This window comes from Zea mays, chromosome 9 (assembly GCF_902167145.1).
Source record: "Zea mays cultivar B73 chromosome 9, Zm-B73-REFERENCE-NAM-5.0, whole genome shotgun sequence".
NCBI classification, from domain to species: domain Eukaryota; kingdom Viridiplantae; phylum Streptophyta; class Magnoliopsida; order Poales; family Poaceae; genus Zea; species Zea mays.
In genome coordinates, this window is record NC_050104.1 from 15,878,729 (window position 1) to 15,896,731 (window position 18,003).

An 18,003-nucleotide genomic window follows, 5' to 3' on the forward strand; every position below is an offset into this window, starting at 1 on the left:
AAGATTTTTTGAAAAAAATTCCAAAATATTGCAAAACAAAATAAGTGGCGCAAGCGTGGTCCAAAATTTTAAGTAAGAAGAAAGCCATCCATGCATATATAGTAGAAATAATTATTGGTTTCATTCCAAGCAACCTTTGCACTTACATTATGCAAACTAGTTCAATTCTGCACTTTTATATTTGCTTTGGTTTGTGTTGGCATCAATCACCAAAAAGTGGAGACTGAAAGGGAAATAGGCTTACACCTTTTTCTAATTGATTTTGGTGGTTGAATTGCCCAACACAAATAATTGGACTAACTAGTTTGCTCTAGATTATGAGTTCTACAGGTGCCAAAGGTTCACAACAAACTAATAAAAAGACCAAGTGGGTTCAAACAAAGAGAGCAAAAGACAACCGAAGTGTGCCCTGGTCTGGCGCACCGGACTGTCCGGTGTGCAGTGTCCGGTGCACCAGGGAACCAAACTCTGAACTTGCCACCTTCGGGAATTCTGGGAGCCGCTCCGTTGTAATTCACCGGACTGTCCGGTGTGCCAGCGGAGCAACGGCTACTTCGCGCCAACGGTCGTCTGCAGAGAGCAGTTAATGCGCTACAGTGCGCAGAAGTCAGAGCAGAGCCAGAAGGCGCACCGGACAGTGAACAGTGACTGTCCGGTGGCCCAGAAGACAGAAGCTCCAACGGTCGAACCCTAACGGTCGGGTGACGTGGCTGGCGCACCGGACTGTGTCCGGTGCGCCATGCGACAGCAGCCTCCACCAACGGTTCTTTTGGTGGTTGGGGCTATAAATACCTCCAACCACCCACCATTCATTGCATCCAAGTTTTCAGCCTTCACACCTCATACAAGAGCTATAGCATTCAATACAAGACACAAACAAGAGATCAAATCCTCTCCCAAGTCCAAAGACAATTCCAATCAAATAGTGACTAGTGAGAGAAAGATACTTGTGTTCATTTGAGCTCTTGCGCTTGGATTGTTTTTCTTCTTTCTTTCTTGATTCCAACTCAATTGTAACCAAGGCAAGAGACACCAATTGTGTGGTGGTCCTTGTGGAGACTTGGTGTCCCGTTTGATTGAGAAGAGAAGCTCACTTGGTCTAAGTGACTGTTTGAGAGAGGGAAAGGGTTGAAAGAGACCCGGTCTTTGTGACCACCTCAACGGGGAGTAGGTTTGCAAGAACCGAAACTCGGTAAAACAAATCACCGTGTCATCCGTTCTTATTCGCTTGTGATTTGTTTTCGCCCTCTTTTTCAGACTCACATTTAATTCTAACGCTAACCCAGCTTGTAGTGTATGCTTAAGTTTGTAAATTTCAGATTCGCCCTATTAACCCCCTCTAGGCGACTTTCACTTGAAGTTCATTTTAGTCGGGCATATTGCAAAAGCTCTCCTTTACCACTTCGAGGAGCATAACATCATGTGACTCACTCGATGACGACGTGAATAATTGGTTGCATATGACATTAAAGAAATACCACATACGCTATTACAAAATACAATATTTGAAGGTAAATACAAATTAATTGTATCACATCAATGTAAAGTAGATCGGCAATATTAAAATTACAAAAAAAAAACATATAAGTTTGCTATTTATAATAGCCTATGTGTTGATTTTGGGTAGAATTTTAATGCATCAACCTACCACTTTAAACTATATAAAACTCATTCAACCAAATCACTCACATGCACATAACCTACACTATCTACCAAATAAATTGTATCCAGACTTAATACACCATCAAAATCAATAGTTTAGATCGCTGGATAGCTTCTCTCAATTACTCAAATCCAATAGACAATTATCATTTGTATCATTTCTCACCCCTCTCTCTTCTCTCTCCCGTGTCATGTTGCCTTTTTTCACTTACTCGCGTCGCTACCATCATCAATCTATCCCCTCATGTCATTGATATCTCTTAACTCATTATTTCTTCGAAATCGTAGCGTTATTACGACCCAGACGCTACCGCCTACCGTAGAGTAAGAAAACTTTAGAGAGTAGCACGTTGCCATCTATCTTCGACAACCCACTTTCCCCGCACCTTTTCCCACCGCCAGTCCTCCACCCACGCGTCCGCGCGCACACGGACCCCAACCCAAACCGGCAAACCCCAGCTCCAAGCGAAGCACAGCTCCCAAAGTTCCAAGTCGGACACTGTAGGCGCGGCGCCCGCGGACACCCATACTGCGCTCACCGAGACACCGACCCGCGATCCCGACGGCAGCTCCCCTCCCCCTCTCCAGGTCTCCACTGTACGTCTGAACTGCATATCGCGCACGCCGCTCCGGTGCTCCCCTCGGCGAGCGAGATGCGGGGGCCGGCGTCGGTGAAGGCGGGGAGCCGGCCGCCTTGGCTGGGGCTGGGGGCGGCCGCGTGGGTGCAGGTCGCGGGCGGCGCCAGCTCCACGTTCGCGCTCTACTCGCACGCGCTCAAGGTCGCCCTAGGCGCCGACCAGAGCCGCCTGGCGCTGCTCGGGGTCGCCTGCGACGTCGGCGAGAACCTCGGCCTGCTCCCGGGGGTGCTCTGCAACCGGCTCCACCCCGCGCTGCTACTCCTCATCGGCGCCGGCGCGTGCCTTCTCGGGTACGGCACCGCGTGGCTCCTCGTCTCCGGCGTCGCGCCCGCGCTGCCTTACTGGCTGGTGAGCTGCCGCCGCTATCGCTCTTCGTTTTGCTACCTCTCATCAATTTACTGATCGTTTTTTTTTCCCTGAAAGACATTACTGGTCGATTTTTAAGATCCTGTTTATGGTCGTGAAACGGAAGTTGAGTTACTCTGTTGATGTGCAAGTTTTTCGTGGAAGGCATTGTTTAAGTGGTCGCTTTTTTTGGCACTTTTGCTCTGTGCAAGTAATAAACATAATATATGGATTATTATGGTGATGTTGGGATTTATTCTCCATTATTACCCTAAAAAATGGTTAAACATCTTATGCTATGCTGTAAAGGTTGAGGGAAAATAGATCTCTCTTTCTGAGATTCCATTAACAAGGGGGGACAGGACAGGCTGCGTGCAGCGTGCCATACACTAGGAAAATATCCTCGACAAAGAACATAAAAAACACTAACAAACAAATTTTCACTGCACTTGGGTGATTGGGTCAATAAAAATGCAGCAATTAACTTAGTTTACCTGCAATATGCCCGTATCTAGGACTTTTACACGCCAGATCTCACTGGAGAGTCGGGTGTTCTAGAATTAGCACCACTCCTCTTTCCCCTCTGAGTGTGGTTAGCTTTCTGCTAGCTTCAACTTGAGACAAGCTTTTTCGCCTACTCTAAGCCAGCAAGCTGTGTATTTCCATTCCATGATTTACTTCGATGGATAGTGTAAATTGACTAATGACCTTTTTTGCAGATTTGGTTTGCGTTATGTCTTGCTACAAATGGTGGTGCATGGTTGGCGACTGCCGTTCTAGTGACCAACATGAGGAACTTCCCGCTCAGCAGAGGTGCCGTTGCTGGCATTCTGAAAGGGTACTCGGGTTTAAGTGCCGCTGTTTACACTGAAATATACACCGGAGTGCTCCGTGATTCACCCATCAACCTTTTGCTCTCTCTCGCTCTGGGAATTCCTGCCGTGTGCCTCCTGGGAATGTACTTTGTTCAGCCCTGCGAACCCTCTCTGGTGGAGACGAACGCAGAGCAAGTCCATTTTATGTTTGCGCAAGTGGCAAGCGTTCTTCTTGGGGTTTATCTGGTTGGGGCTACAATATTGGATCACGTCGTGGCTGTCAATGACATTATGAACTATTCTCTGCTTGTCGTTATGGTTCTTCTCATTTTCGCTCCACTGGCAATACCATTGAAGATGACGCTATTCCCGAAGAAAAAAAACCCATTGGATTCACACTCTCCAACAGTTGATAATGATCACACACAGCCGCTTTTGCCTTCTTCCTCCGAATCAAACCTCGGTAATCTTGAAGAAGATGATTCCACAGACATCGATGTCCTCTTAGCCGAGGGTGAAGGGGCCATAAAGCCGAAGAGAAGAAGACCAAGAAGGGGAGAGGATTTCAGGTTTCGCGAAGCGATACTGAAGGCCGATTTCTGGCTTCTGTTTGCAATATGCTTTGTTGGGATTGGATCTGGAATCACCGTTCTTAATAATCTGGCACAGATAGGAATCGCCGCAGGTGCTGTCGACACAACCATCTCACTCTCTGTCTTCAGTTTCTGCAACTTCTTTGGCCGGCTGGGAGGTGGTGCTGTTTCCGAGTATCTTGTCAGGTAACAGAATATCTTGTATTCACTCATCTATTTACTCTTTTGAAATAATTGCTTTCATGTGATGGGGCCATTCTTGGCTTTTAATAGCTCTATCAATTTCACATTGCTTTTTTTGGCCTAGTGGGCACTGACTACTGAGAGATACTATCTGGTAGCGAACCATTGTGTCTTTATAGCTCCTCGCGTCCCAAATGTAGTAACCATGTTAGCTCCCTTTCGAACTATTAGAAAACTGCATTGCAGTCTCAGGTTTTGAATTTCTCTCGTGCTGGCCAATAGCAATAGGTTGGGTAAAAACTGTGAGTAGAGAACATGAGAGCCTGACAAAGCAGTAAGGCTTGCAACCGGGTCCGTTTTCTGAAGACAAACAGTAAGAAAAAAAAACCATGAATTTTATGTGTAGAAACATGTAGGGAACAGCTTTCTCTTGTTTGTTATGTTGTGAGTGCTATACATGACTTTGTTGAGATTCAAAATTGTGGCACCACCGCATTCCTAGGGTCAACTTGCAATCTTCTTCCGCAGGTCAAGGACACTCCCACGAAGCGTCCTGGTCATATGCACCCAGGTAGTGATGATAATCACGTACCTGCTCTTCGCGTTGGGCCGGCTCGCCACGCTCTACGTCTCCGTCGCCTTACTCGGCTTATGCTACGGGGTCCTGCTCTCCGTGGTGATCTCGACCTCGTCGGAGCTCTTCGGGCTGAAGCACTTCGGAAAGATATACAACTTCATCACGCTGGCGAACCCGGTCGGCGCGTACCTGTTCAACACCCTCGCGGGGTACGTCTACGACCTCGAGGTGGAGAGGCAGCACGCCGCCGCGGCGGCGGCAGGGTCGGACGTCGTCGCGTGCCACGGCCCTAGCTGCTTCAGGCTCACGTTCTGCGTCCTCGCCGGCGCGGCCTGCCTGGGCACGCTGCTGAGCACGGTCCTCACCGTGAGGGTCCGGCCCGTGTACCAGATGCTCTACGCAGGGGGGTCCTTCAGCCAGCCCAGGAACTCTGCGCATTGACCGGCGGTGATACAAAGCCTTGTTGTTTTCTGCTGCTAGAATAAAAATCCGGTATGGCCTCTCTGAATAGCTTCGTTAATGGCCTGCTGTAGTTCATGAGCATGCACGCTAGTCTTGTGCTCTGTGGCTGTATTTTTTGGGTCCTTCTTGGCCTAATAGGAGGAGGGAGCGATGGCCTCGTGCAGCAGCAGATGCTTGCTCCCGGTTTAGCCGCCGACGCCGAGGCCCGAGTTTTAGGGGGTGTATAATTGAAATCCCTACTTATTATGTAGAACAATGTTGCTTGTATACGACACGGGTTTACCGGACATTTTGGCAGATCGCATATGGTACGGAGACGAATTTGCATTTTTTTTCTCGTAAAATGCGAAACAAACTGCGTCTCAGGTCTCAATCATGTTGTCTCTTCAAGGCCTGGGCAGCATCAGCAGTCCAGAACTGAAGTTTTTTTTTTTTGAACAGGCAGTGGTTGAGATGTGATCAGGGTTGGCCAGCTAAACTTTAGCCGAAACCCGACAGATCTACGTCCGTACATCCAGACGCCGTGTCCCCGGTTTGAGGGGAGTGGCGACTGTCAGTTCAGAACTGGGACACACGAGTAGTAGCCCTTAAAATACTTCACAGCAGGAAGCCAGGAACGAAAATGTTGCAGGCATTTTTTTTTTGATCATCATAAACTCGTGATCCGATCGCACAAGCAGCGAGAACAGAATTTACAACGTCTGTGTGGTGTGTCATGTCATGTGTGCGTGCACATGCATCGATTCCGGGCTCAAAGTTTCAGAGAATGACTGACACATGGGCATTATTTTTACACGGTTGCAATGACAGACACTCAAGACAGCAGGTAAGCTAGCTAGTGAGCAGTGGTGACCACTGACCGAGCACTGGCGTCGTCTTCGCTCGCGGTACGTACGTGCGTACGTGCACGGTTGGATGGCGGCAGGAAGAGGCAAGAACAGGGCGCACTCGTCGGCACGCGAGCGCCCGGGCCTAAGTTGGCCTCAGGTCCTGGAACATGGACTCCCACCGCATCGCCTCGCCGCCGTCCATCACCGCCACCTCCTCGTCTTCGTCGCAGCTGCAGACGTCCGTGCTCACGAGGCGGCATGCGGCTATGGAGGCAGCGGGCGCGGGCAGCGTCTTGACCAGCAGCTTCCCGCCAGTACGGATGGTAGCCACGGGCGGCGCGGCCTTGCTCCAGCAGCTGCTGTGGCGATGCGCGAGCGCGACCCTCCCGCCGCGGTGCCGCAGCAAAGGCACGCGCTGCGTGGCGAGGACGGCCGCCGCCCTGTCCCTGTCCCTGCCCCGCTCCCGGTTCCGGTCCCGGCAGGCGCGGAGGCGACCGAGCGCCGAGCGCGCGGACCGGTGCACCGCCGCGGCGAGCAGCCTGGTGGCGCGCCACGGCAGGACGACGGCGATGGCGGCGGCCTTGCGGTGGGACGACGACGACTCCTTCCTGGCGAGCTTGAGGATCTCGAGGCGGTGCTTGGCGACGGCGACGCCCATGCTGAGGAGGAACTCGTGGTCCAGGTGGCGCACGTCGGCGGCGCCGAGCTGGTTGCGCGCGAAGAGCAGCGCGTACTCCAAGGCCACGTCCGGGTGCAGCCCCACCCTGCAGAGCCACGCGTAGTGCTGCGAATCTGGCCGGGCTTTTCGGGCCAGCACGAGCACGGCCCGAAAATAAGAGCCCAAAGCACGGCCCGGCACGAAATAATATGGGCCGGGCTAGCACGGCCCGAAGGCGGGCCTGGGCCGGGCCTCAAATTCCGACCCGTCGGGCCCCCAGCACGGCACGCATAGATGGGCCAGGCTTGGGCCGGCACGGCCCAATTAAGCCCAAACTATTTAATCTCTTTAATTTAGTAAGATATTGAGTTTATATTGTTGTTATATTTAGAGTTTATGTGGTTAAATGATGCTATAATTGTTTAATATCTTTAATTTAGTAAGATATGAACTTTATATGGTAATAATATTTTGATTTTATGTGGTCAAATATACGGGCCGGGTTTGGGCCGGCACGGCCCAACGAAGGCACGGCGTGGTTTAGGGCCGGGCTGGGCCACTGTTTTTACACTTCGGGCTGGCACGGCACGGCCCAAAAATTGTTTGGGCTTTCTTGGCCCGAACCCATTTGGCACGAAGCACGATGGGCTTGGGCCGGGCCGGCCCGGCACGGCCCAATTCCCAGCACTAGCCACGCGTACCAGTCCATCGTCCGAGCGCGGCGACGGCAGCAAGTGAGCCGCTCCCCCGGGGTGGCAGGAGCGTTCCGGTTCTGGTGTGTAGCCGATGGGCGGGTGGCGTCACGTACTCACGTGAACCCGATGGGCGTTCTGGTTGTTGGCTGGATGGTGGTGGTGGCAGACTGAGACTGGTGCCGGCACACCGTGCACGGACCGGTGGGCCGCCCACCCACCCACCCACGGAAGATCGGTGCGTGCGTGCGTGCGCGCGCGCGCCCGTTTCATTTCATGGGATCAGGTGGCAGATTCGTGCGCAAGCGAGGCGCATCATGTGAGAATCTTGAAACGCCGCCGAGCACGCCGGAAGATCGGTAGGCAGTCCGGGACTGGTTCGTCCGCGACTGCGCTTCATTGCAGGCCCAGGGCCTAGGGCCTCCAGGGTCCAGGCCCAGCCTCGCGTCTCGTCGTACGCCACACCACGCGGGTGCCGAAACTTAGGCCTTGCTCTCTCGGCCTCGCCTGGCCCAACAAATGGAAGTCCCGCTTGGCGAGAGCCGCGAGCCCACGCCACGACGAGCCGCGCTTCGGCATGGCATGGACGGCGGCCCGAGCCCGACCACGACGCGCGGATCGTCTTGTTTTTTGTATGCTAGCATTTCCTCTTCTGCCCTGATCTTTGGTACTCTCTGTACCTGTACTTGTGCCCGTGGCTGCGAGTGATTCGTATGGCGGGCCCACAGGGTATTCATGGGTATTCATTGAATACCCATGTTTTTGTGATATATAGTGTTAGAACACTAATTTATCAATAATGTATTACATAAAATAGTATTAGAACCTTAAATTCTTTAATCTTTTGAAATTTTGAATACCCAATCTTAAATGTCTGGGCCCGCTTCTCCGTATGATAGCAAAGCTGTGGACTGGAACAAAGCTGCGCATTGCAGTAGCTAATGAGGATCCACCCATGGAGAGAGAAAAAATAGTATCGGAGCCAAGAAACCGAGATGCATCCAAGTTGAAAGAAAGCCAAGCCAAGGCAAGCCACTGTCAGGCATGGGCCATTATGTATGAGGGCGTTTCGCGCCCACAAGGAAAGCGAAGCTGTTGCGTGTAGCGTAGCGTAGTGTAGGGTCCATCCGACCATCCCCTCCCCTTGCCCTTCGCCTTTGGATGGGCAATTGGACGATGCGTGTGGCGGCGGCTTTCTGAGGACCAGTGGAACGGTGCCCTGGGCCCTGCTATCTACCGCGCCGCGCGTCGGCTTCCCCAGCTCAGCTCTTTCCTCCTAGCTGGCGTTTTCCTTGTAGGACCAAATCCACTCACCCAGTCAAAACCTGAGCTGTTTGTACGTGAGCTCACCCGCGGTCACCGCCACCCGCGTGCTAACCGCTAAACAGGCCGCCGAGCTTACCGCGTCATCACGCACCGTGCATGGACAGGACAGGAGCCAGCGAGCACGGAATGGTGGTCGCAGCCGCAGAGTCGCATCGCACGGTGGAGTGGAGGTGTCCTGCGCGCCGCACCCCCGCGTTATCAGGCTCCGATCCCATCCCCGTCCCGCTCTGCCTGGCCTCTGTCGCGGGGTCGCATCGCATGCCTCCATGCCTTGGCTGGCAGCATTTACTATTTAGCCGAGGTGTGGGTGGGGGCGTTGGCGGCAACCGGCAACACCGTCCTCCCCTCCCCCTCCTCCTCCCGCGTGCTCTCCTCTCCTATCCTCTCTGCCCCCGGTAACTACAACTGTTGGAGTAGGCCCGGGTTGGCCACGGCCGCCACACTGCTCCGCTCTGCTCTCTGAAGGCATTGCCTGCGCGGCTTCTTCCTCCGCCGGCGTCGGTCCGCGAGTTGTTGGCATGGCCGCCGCAGGGACGCAGCTAGGCCGGCTTCTGGGCGGCCTATGGTTCCTGGCCGCGTTGCTAGGACGACCGGGCGCCACGGCGGCGGCCGCCGGGCAGCCGGCGGCACCAGCGGTGGCCGCCGTCGACGGGCGGCGCGCCGTCGCGGCGACCGGGGAGGACTTCGTGTGCGCGACGTTGGACTGGTGGCCGCCGGACAAGTGCGACTACGGCACCTGCGCCTGGGGCCGCGCCGGCCTGCTCAACCTGGTGAGTCACACTCACAACTGACGACACGGCCGCCTCATTAAGAACCTCGTGTTCGTCCGCAACACAGCGAATGAATTGACACGCCGCGCGCGAGCTCGCTCGCCTGCCTGGCTTGCTGACGCGCAGTTTCTCTCTGTCCTCTCGCGCCGCCGCAGGATCTCTCCAACAAGGTCCTGCTCAATGCCGTCAGAGGTACGTAGGCGACGCCCGCCCCGCCCAATCTCCCATATCCCAGCAGCGCTTCGCTTTAATTTGCCGACGCGGTGGTCAACGCTAAATTCCGTTGCAGCCTTCTCGCCGCCGCTGCTGCTCCGCCTGGGAGGGTCGCTGCAGGACAAGGTGATGTACGGGTACGGCGCCGGGCGGCCGTGCGCGCCGTTCGTCAGGAACGCGTCGGAGATGCACGGCTTCTCGCAGGGCTGCCTGCCCCTGCGCAGGTGGGACGACCTCAACGCCTTCTTCCGGAGATCCGGGTGAGTTCCGTCCGGCGGTCACTGGGTTCCTAGCCATCTCTTCAGGCGGTGAGAATTCATCACTTGGTGGTCTTGGTCTTGCAGTGCCAAGGTCGTGTTCGGGCTCAACGCGCTCAACGGCCGCGTCCCGTTGCCGGACGGGTCCATGGGAGGGCCGTGGGACTACACCAACGCGGCGTCGCTGATCCGGTACACCGCGAACAAGGGCTACCGAATCCATGGATGGGAGCTTGGTACGTTCGTTCTTCTAGACTGCATTCGTATGTTTTCAGAGAAGGGCTAGAGAGTTTCTGTCCAAAAACATATTTCAGTGCTCTCTGTTTTTTTTTTTCTGAAACTGTTGCTAATCACTGGCGCTGACACGTGGCTTGCCCGATCTTCTGGGACAGTGCCATGTGCCCATCAGCCCATGTGTGGCTAGGCTGTGCACAATTCCAAATCCTGAATTATCCACAGCTTTTATATTTATTTATACGCAACATCTGATGTCCTTAATAAAACTCGAAGCATAAAAACGCAGGGAACGAACTGAGCGGCACTGGAGTGGGAGCTCGGGTTGGCGCGGACCAGTACGCCGCAGACGTGATCGCCCTGAAAGCGCTAGTCGACGACGTGTACCGGAGCGAGCCATCGAAGCCGCTGGTGGTTGCTCCCGGAGGATTCTTCGACCAAGCCTGGTTTACTGAGCTTGTCGTCAAGACCGGGCCGGATCTACTGAGCGTGGTCACGCACCACGTCTACAATCTAGGACCAGGCACGCTCGCGGCTACTTTGCGTCGTTCATGGTTTGGCTGACGCATACAGAGACACTGACTGAAGGAAAAACAATACATTGCAGGAAGGGACACGCACCTGATCGACAAGATCCTCGACCCGTCAACCCTCGACGGGATGGTCAGCACGTTCAGCGACCTCCAGCGGCTGCTCAAGTCCACGGGGACGTCGGCTGTGGCGTGGGTCGGGGAAGCCGGAGGCGCCTACAACAGCGGCCGCCACCTCGTCACTGACGCGTTCGTGTTCAGCTTCTGGTACGCTGACGAGCTGTCCGGTGTGTCGGGGTTCTGTGGCTGTTCTTGGATATGTGTTTGTTTTGAGTGTTTTTTTTTCTTCTTTTTTGCAAGGTTTTTAGATCAGCTTGGGATGGCAGCGAGGTTCGACACCAAGAGCTACTGCAGGCAGAGTTTGGTCGGCGGCAACTACGGCCTGCTAAACACCACGACGTTCCAGCCTAACCCTGACTATTACAGGTAAGAACAAGTTTAGTACGTATAAACACTTGACGAAAAAAACCTAGCCTTGTAACACCGACGAAATGGACTTGTCTTGTTTCAAATGACACAACTCCTCCCGATTTTCTCTGCAGTGCTCTACTGTGGCATCGCCTCATGGGGACCAAAGTTCTAGCAGTAACATTCAGCGGCACGAACAAGATCCGCGCGTACGCGCACTGCGCGAGAGATTCAGTAAGCAATTCAGCCGCCCTTTTTTTTCATCTCCTAGAGAATTCACGCTCTCTCGATGTTGCGTCCAGCCAGGAATCACTCTGCTGCTGATCAACCTGAGCGGCAACGCCACCGCGCGGGTCTCGGTGACGGCCCAAGGGGCTGCCGCGGCGCACGCGCACAGGCACAGGCACGACGCGAGGAAGCACGGCGGCGGCAGGAAGTTCCGGCACGTGCACGTCCCCGGCTTCGCCGGCGGCGGCGAGGCGGCGGCGGGCGCCGTGAGACACGAGTACCACCTCACCCCCAAGGACGGCGACCTGACGAGCCAGGTCGTGATGCTGAACGGCAGGGCGTTGGCCACCGACGCGGCGGGGAACATCCCCGCCCTGGAGGCGGTCGAGGTGGACGCGGCGCGGCCCATCGCCGTCACGCCCTACTCCATCGTGTTCGCTCGCGTTCCGCATTTCAGTGCCCCGGCGTGTAGGGTAGACCGGTAGAGTAGCGGTTTAGATGGGTAGATTCATAATGGGTTTGGCGTGATTGGTGATGATGGACAGCTAAGCTTTCCATCTGGTGAGATGAGGTGAAGTGAGGTGCAAGGCATCTGTCGAAAGAAAAGGGATGCAATGCAATGGGGGTGAGTTTGTTTTCTTTTTACGATTGGAATTGTAAAAGGTCGAAGAAATTTATGATGATCAGCGATGGGAAAGGGAAAAACTCGTTCCCGTTTGTCTTTCTGTTCATGGTTGGAAACACCAGTGAAATCGACGTAAGAGCGGTACTAACGAAATTTGGTGAGCTCAAGGAAAGCATCAGCTTTTCAAAAAGAGCAAAAAAAATAACGGAAAGCATCTAAGAATTACTTTGCCTAGAACCAAAGAAATACCAGAATATTGTGGAGCACCGAGAAAAGAAGAGAACTCGATCTGGCTTCAAGTTTAAGGTTCTTTATGACCTTGTCGGCAGCAGCTATGACAGTACAAACAGCAATCGTATAACGCAGAGCACGACATTGGATGATTGGAAATGGGCACCAACAGAACAGGCCAATACGGACCGTGATTTACCACCAGTACAACGCAACAATCATCATGTATCATTGTTCAAAAAAAGGTTTCAGCATCATCGCCATCATCAAGGGACTAAGAAAAATTGCCAGACGCAGGACATCGGTTTCTTCTACGTGGAGCTACAGGGAGTAAGAGTAGTAAGGCTAACAGTAAAACGCGCCTCCGGCGGCTCCGGGAGGCCCAAAGATTGAATGCGAACAGCAGCAGCAATCCTGAAACAAAAATACAGCAGTGCAGCTAGGCGGCGGCTAGCGCACAGTACACAAAAGGAACTGGCGATTTGGCAGGAGTTATTCGATATTGTCCACGGTCGGTCGGGAGATCGTATACTTCTGCTGTGTGCTTGGTGTTGTCCCTTTTACAGGTACTTGAAGAGCAGGCCACCCTGGGTGGCAAAGAAGGGGGCAAACACGAGGGACTCCACGGCCATGAGCTTGATGAGGATGTTGAGGGACGGGCCGGAGGTGTCCTTCAGGGGGTCACCAATGGTGTCACCGATCACAGCGGCCTTGTGGCAGTCGGATCCCTTGGGACCGAGGGTCCTCGCGTGCTCGCTGGCACCAGCCTGAATGAAACAAGCAGAAGGTGAAGCCGAGGACAAAGCTAGCACTGACCGTAGATGAAGAGACATGGTGTTCAATAAGACATTTTCAGAACACTCACCTCGATGTACTTCTTGGCATTGTCCCATGCACCGCCGGTGTTGGAAGCAGAGATGGCGATCTGTCAAGAGCAGAAATCCATAAACCCTAGAACAAGCAAACACATTGAAGTGCACAGAGAGAGTAGAAGGAGGCGAAGCGCGCACCTGCACTCCAGAAACCAGGGCACCAGCAAGAACGCCGGAGAGAGTCTCGACGCCAAAGAGGGTTCCAACGATGAGGGGAGTCAGCATGACCAGAGCGCCCGGAGGAATCATCTCCTTGATGGAAGCATCAGTGGAGATCTTCACACAGGTTGCGTAGTCGGGCTTGGCTGTTCCCTCCATCAACCCAGGAATGGTGTTGAACTGCCTGCGGACCTCCTCCACCATCTTCAGGGCAGCGCTTCCAACACTCTTCATGGTCATGGCAGAGAACCAGTACGGAAGCATGGCTCCAACAATCAAACCAATGAAAACCTTGGGGGAGAGGACGTCGACGACCTTCACTCCAGCTCTGCTGACAAAGGCACCAAAAAGCGCCAGGGACACAAGAGCAGCTGAACCAATGGCAAACCCCTGCAAAAAGGATGCTGATTAAATTACCAGAGGAGTACAGTTGTTCTTTTTTTGCAGATTATCTACTATTCTCTCCATTCCAAATTGTAAGATGTTTGGACTCTCTTCAAGATACATAGCTTTTGTCATGCATTCAGATATATATTATGTATAGATACATAATAAAAGCAGCAATGTAACTAAAAAAGGCCAAAATGGCAATGTATCTAAAAAAGCCAAAATGTCTAGTTTGGAACGGATGAAGTACTACATAGGGATACAGATAAATTAGGTTACCAGATGAGTACAATGGTTCTTTTGTTGCATATTATCTACACATACTAGTTTCTCATATGTTAAAACATTAAATAACCTACCAATAGTGCCAATAATGACAGTGGAAAATGAACAAGTTGAGACAACAAATGAATAACAAGAATTTTTACCTTTCCAATAGCAGCAGTTGTGTTGCCAGCAGCATCAAGAGCATCAGTTCTCTCACGGATTCTGTGGCTCATTCCAGCCATCTCAGCAATACCACCAGCATTGTCACTGATGGGACCATAAGCATCAATAGCAAGACCAGTTGCGATTGTGCTCAGCATACCAAGAGCGGCAACTGCAATGCCGTACATCGCAGCAATGGAGAAACTGACATAGATGCTAACAGCAATAGCGAAAATCGGGATGATAACAGACTTGTATCCAAGAGCAAGACCAAAAATGACATTAGTGGCAGCACCAGTTCTGCACGAATCCGCAACATCTTGCACAGGACTGCCACAGAATACACATGTTAGGATTAAAACATCATCAGGAAGAAATGATGACAAGAGAACATAATAGAGTGGTAGTCTTTGAACCTGTATGCATTGCTAGTGTAGTATTCTGTGACAAAACCAATAATCAAACCAGCCCACAGACCAATTGAAACACAGAAGAACAAACCCCTGCAAAGATATGGCAGTTGTCAAGACGGTACATTTCATTCACCAAATAAATGGCAAAGATTAAAAAAAAATAGTATACCAGTTGGAAACCTCCTTCTGAGTACCGAAGTTGTAGATGGTGAACTTAGCTGGAAGGGCCAACCAGCTGATTAGAGCAATACCAAAAGTCATCAGGACGGTGGAGATGATGAGCTGCTTCTTAAGTGCAGGCTCAATTTCTTTCACAGCCTTGACTTCAAAGAAATCAGTAGCAAAAAGGGTGGTGATCAAGCAGACAATGATACCAACAGAGCTAACAAGGAGTGGGTAGCACATCCCAGTGAAATCATGGTCGATTCCGAAAGATGAAATAGACGCAACAACAAGGGCAGCACAAGAAGACTCTGCGTATGACCCAAAGAGATCAGATCCCATTCCAGCAATGTCACCAACATTGTCACCGACATTATCAGCAATCACCTGCAAAATAAAATTTGAAAATTCAGGGAAGGAAATGCCATGTACTAATGATTGTACATCTCCTAGAATTGTTCTAAAACGAACAGTACATGTCAAGAGAACTTACAGCTGGGTTCCTAGGATCATCCTCAGGAATGTTCCTCTCGACCTTTCCAACAAGATCGGCACCAACATCAGCAGCCTTTGTGTAGATACCTCCACCAACTCTTCCGAAGAGAGCCATGGACGACCCACCAAGACCATAGCCAGTGATGGACTCAAAAAGACCCTCCCAGTCATCACCGTAATACAACTTAAATACATTAATTGTGATGTACAGAACCACAAGCCCACTTGATGCAAGCAGGAAACCCATAACAGCGCCAGAGCGGAAAGCAGTGATAAAAGCCTTGCCAACACCCTTCCTAGCTTCCAGGGTAGTTCTGGCATTCGCATATGTGGCAATCTTCATGCCAAGGAAACCAGAGACCAGAGAGGTGATGGCTCCAAGCAAGAAGGACACAGTGCTAAAGAGTGCAGTGAACAGCGCAGGCTTGCAGTACTTGTCCTTGCTATATGTGCAGGGCTGGCTCTTCGTGCTGAATCCCTCAACCGAACCAAGGAAGAGGAAGATCACAACAGCGAAGATAGCCATGAAGATACCAACATATTGGTACTCGGTGAAAAGAAACGATGTTGCTCCTGTCCATAAAAGAGCAAGAGTTTTTTTTTAGATGTCAATCATATGGTTAGGATCACTAGGATGTAAATATAAAACCACACAAGGTTATATTGTGCTGCAAATTCAAACTGTGTACAATACAATGGTACAATAGTAGATTCAGAAAGAATGTCAAAACCTGTCCAGTTTATATTTGCAGTATCAGAAAATAAATAACGGGTGATTAATAGACTGAAGCATCCAACATCCATTTGTCAACCACACAGGTAAGCAGCTAACTCATGGACCCCCAACCAGGTAACTCCAAAAGTGCTCATCTTCCTGTGTCGCCGTCTCAATCATAGAAAATAGCACATGCACATCGGGTCAAAGATTGGTGACCCGCTTAAAACAAAAGCCCCACATATCGGACAAGTATCTGATGAGCACTAGGGCCATCCATGCTGATCTAAATGGGAAGTTCAAAGGTCAGTGAACAAACGACACGTGGGTGACAGATGGCAGAGAACCCCCACCCAGGAACTTCCAGGTCCAGATCTACTTACCAAATGGTGCTCTGCCTAACTTGCTACGTGTTTGCATAATCAATTTGTGACAGATCCGTCACGCACCTTCCATTACCGAGTTTTAGTCTAGAAGAAAGGCGCCAGGCGAGATCGGGCCATGTCAACTGAAAGCTACACCTTTTACTGCAGCACCGACACAGGGCAAGAACACGGATAGGCATTAAAAGACAACTTCAATAAAGCCTAGATCCACCAGCTAAGCTACTACAAGCATCCAAAGCCAAAGCCCACACTCATCACACGTCCAAGAGGTGGGAAAAAGGAATTGTTTGCCAGCCCTACTTGGGGCCCGTGAATCGAATACTAGCAAAACAACAGTAGCACATCACATGAGCCACCCTTGAAAAAAATCCACAGTTGGGACGGTGCCAGTAGTGAACAAAAATATATCATAAAAAAGTACATAGTTTGAAGGGTTTGAAGGGGGGAAGGGATACACCAATTGTTAGTCCCCAGAGGTACCGAGCCCCCACCCACCCACCCCACACAGACATAGATATTTGTCTTCCATTCCGAAAAAATCATGCAACCTGAAACTCGCTTCGGTCCTAACAAAATGATGATTTTGTGCTACCTAGACAGTTGCTACGGTCCCGGAAGAGGGTAAAAATAGAATGGCATTCGAGCTCACCCAGGCATCCGCAGCCTAATAATAGGAACTTCACCGCCAGATGACCAGATCAGCGTGAAACCCACTAAATAAACGAACGGGTAGCAAAACTCCGGACCTTCTACCCCCCGCAAAGATCTCACCCACTCTTAGAGAAACGTGTGCATATCCTATTAACAAACGACGGACACTAAAAAAACATAATCCTCGCCGGAGCAGCCGAGAAACGCGTGGATCTAGGCGGACCCAGCATCGGCCCCAGATCTGAGGAACCCCCGGCGGGCGGCCTCACCTTCGGAGATGGCGTTCTGGATCTCGGCGCACTTGACGACGACGTTGTGGTCGTTGAGCCCCTCCTCCTCCTCGATGAGGGAGTCGGCGTAGCCGGCCTTGCCGCCGCTGCCGCCGGACGCGGCCGGGGAGAGCTTCACGCGCGACACGACCACCCACTGCACGACGGCGAAGGCGATGCCGATGACGGCGGCGACGGGGATGAGCACCTCGGTGGCGAGCGCCGAGAGGATCGCCATGGCGGCGACCGAACCCTAATAACGGACGGACGGACGGACGGACGCGAGGGCGGCGGCGGGGTGGGGGAAGGGAGGAGGCGACGCGTCTCGCTCTGCACGCTCTTCGCCTGTGCTCGGGGCGCGTGCCTTATATAGCGGGGAAGGTGCGTCCGGAGGAGGGAGTGTGGAATGGACGGAGGTGGCCAGGAGAGAGAAGAAGGGGGGGTGGGTCGTGAATGCAGTTAACTTGGAAGGGTTAGGTGTGAAAGTTGCAGGCCTTGCTGGTGCGGTGGGCCCGGGATGGCAGGTGGGCCCAGGAGATAAATATCTTTTAGCTTATCTCCGTTATTTAGGGTTATAGGCATAGGCATGGAAAGATCTGGATCAAGTGAGTGAGCTTGCACTGACGTGTCATTTGCCTTCAGCATTGGATAAGCTAATGATCTTCTTGGATACTGCATTAGCGACGGGGTGTTTGGTACTAGTTGTGTTTAGAACCTTGCGTTGCTTA

The 18,003-nt window shown here is 52.1% G+C and overlaps 4 protein-coding genes across 5 annotated transcripts; 2 read left to right on the plus strand and 2 right to left on the minus strand.

The window, feature by feature from the left end:
- The first annotated feature begins 1,993 nt into the window (after positions 1-1,993).
- On the plus strand, positions 1,994-5,610 carry LOC103637995 (Major facilitator superfamily protein). Its single transcript, XM_008660995.4, has 3 exons — positions 1,994-2,648; positions 3,365-4,239; positions 4,765-5,610. Exons 1-3 carry the CDS (start codon positions 2,316-2,318, stop codon positions 5,252-5,254), a joined length of 1,698 nt encoding a protein of 565 aa, XP_008659217.1. The 5' UTR covers positions 1,994-2,315; the 3' UTR covers positions 5,255-5,610.
- Positions 5,611-5,870: 260 nt separating this feature from the next.
- Positions 5,871-7,416, minus strand: LOC103637993 (uncharacterized). The gene has a single exon (XM_020543924.3). It carries the CDS (start codon positions 6,761-6,763, stop codon positions 6,248-6,250), a length of 516 nt encoding a protein of 171 aa, XP_020399513.1. The 5' UTR covers positions 6,764-7,416; the 3' UTR covers positions 5,871-6,247.
- A 1,564-nt stretch (positions 7,417-8,980) lies between these two features.
- LOC100285720 (heparanase-like protein 3) lies at positions 8,981-12,212 on the plus strand. Of its 2 annotated transcripts, none has more exons than XM_023300986.2 (9): positions 8,981-9,551; positions 9,678-9,743; positions 9,841-10,024; positions 10,109-10,257; positions 10,545-10,778; positions 10,863-11,052; positions 11,146-11,271; positions 11,388-11,487; positions 11,556-12,212. In XM_023300986.2, the coding sequence occupies exons 1-9, from the start codon at positions 9,344-9,346 to the stop codon at positions 11,964-11,966; spliced, it is 1,668 nt and encodes a 555-aa protein (XP_023156754.1). In that variant the 5' UTR covers positions 8,981-9,343; the 3' UTR covers positions 11,967-12,212. The 2 variants fall into 2 exon arrangements, with proteins under 2 accessions (XP_023156754.1, NP_001359249.1); NM_001372320.1 differs by having other exon boundaries at positions 9,106-9,551; positions 9,707-9,743; positions 11,556-12,168.
- A 255-nt stretch (positions 12,213-12,467) lies between these two features.
- Positions 12,468-17,618, minus strand: LOC100382506 (vacuolar proton pump-like protein). Its single transcript, NM_001357030.1, has 8 exons — positions 17,276-17,618; positions 15,253-15,827; positions 14,767-15,146; positions 14,601-14,687; positions 14,184-14,514; positions 13,348-13,758; positions 13,203-13,262; positions 12,468-13,104 (listed from the first exon to the last, which is right to left on the minus strand). Exons 1-8 carry the CDS (start codon positions 17,511-17,513, stop codon positions 12,898-12,900), a joined length of 2,289 nt encoding a protein of 762 aa, NP_001343959.1. The 5' UTR covers positions 17,514-17,618; the 3' UTR covers positions 12,468-12,897.
- Positions 17,619-18,003: the final 385 nt, after the last annotated feature.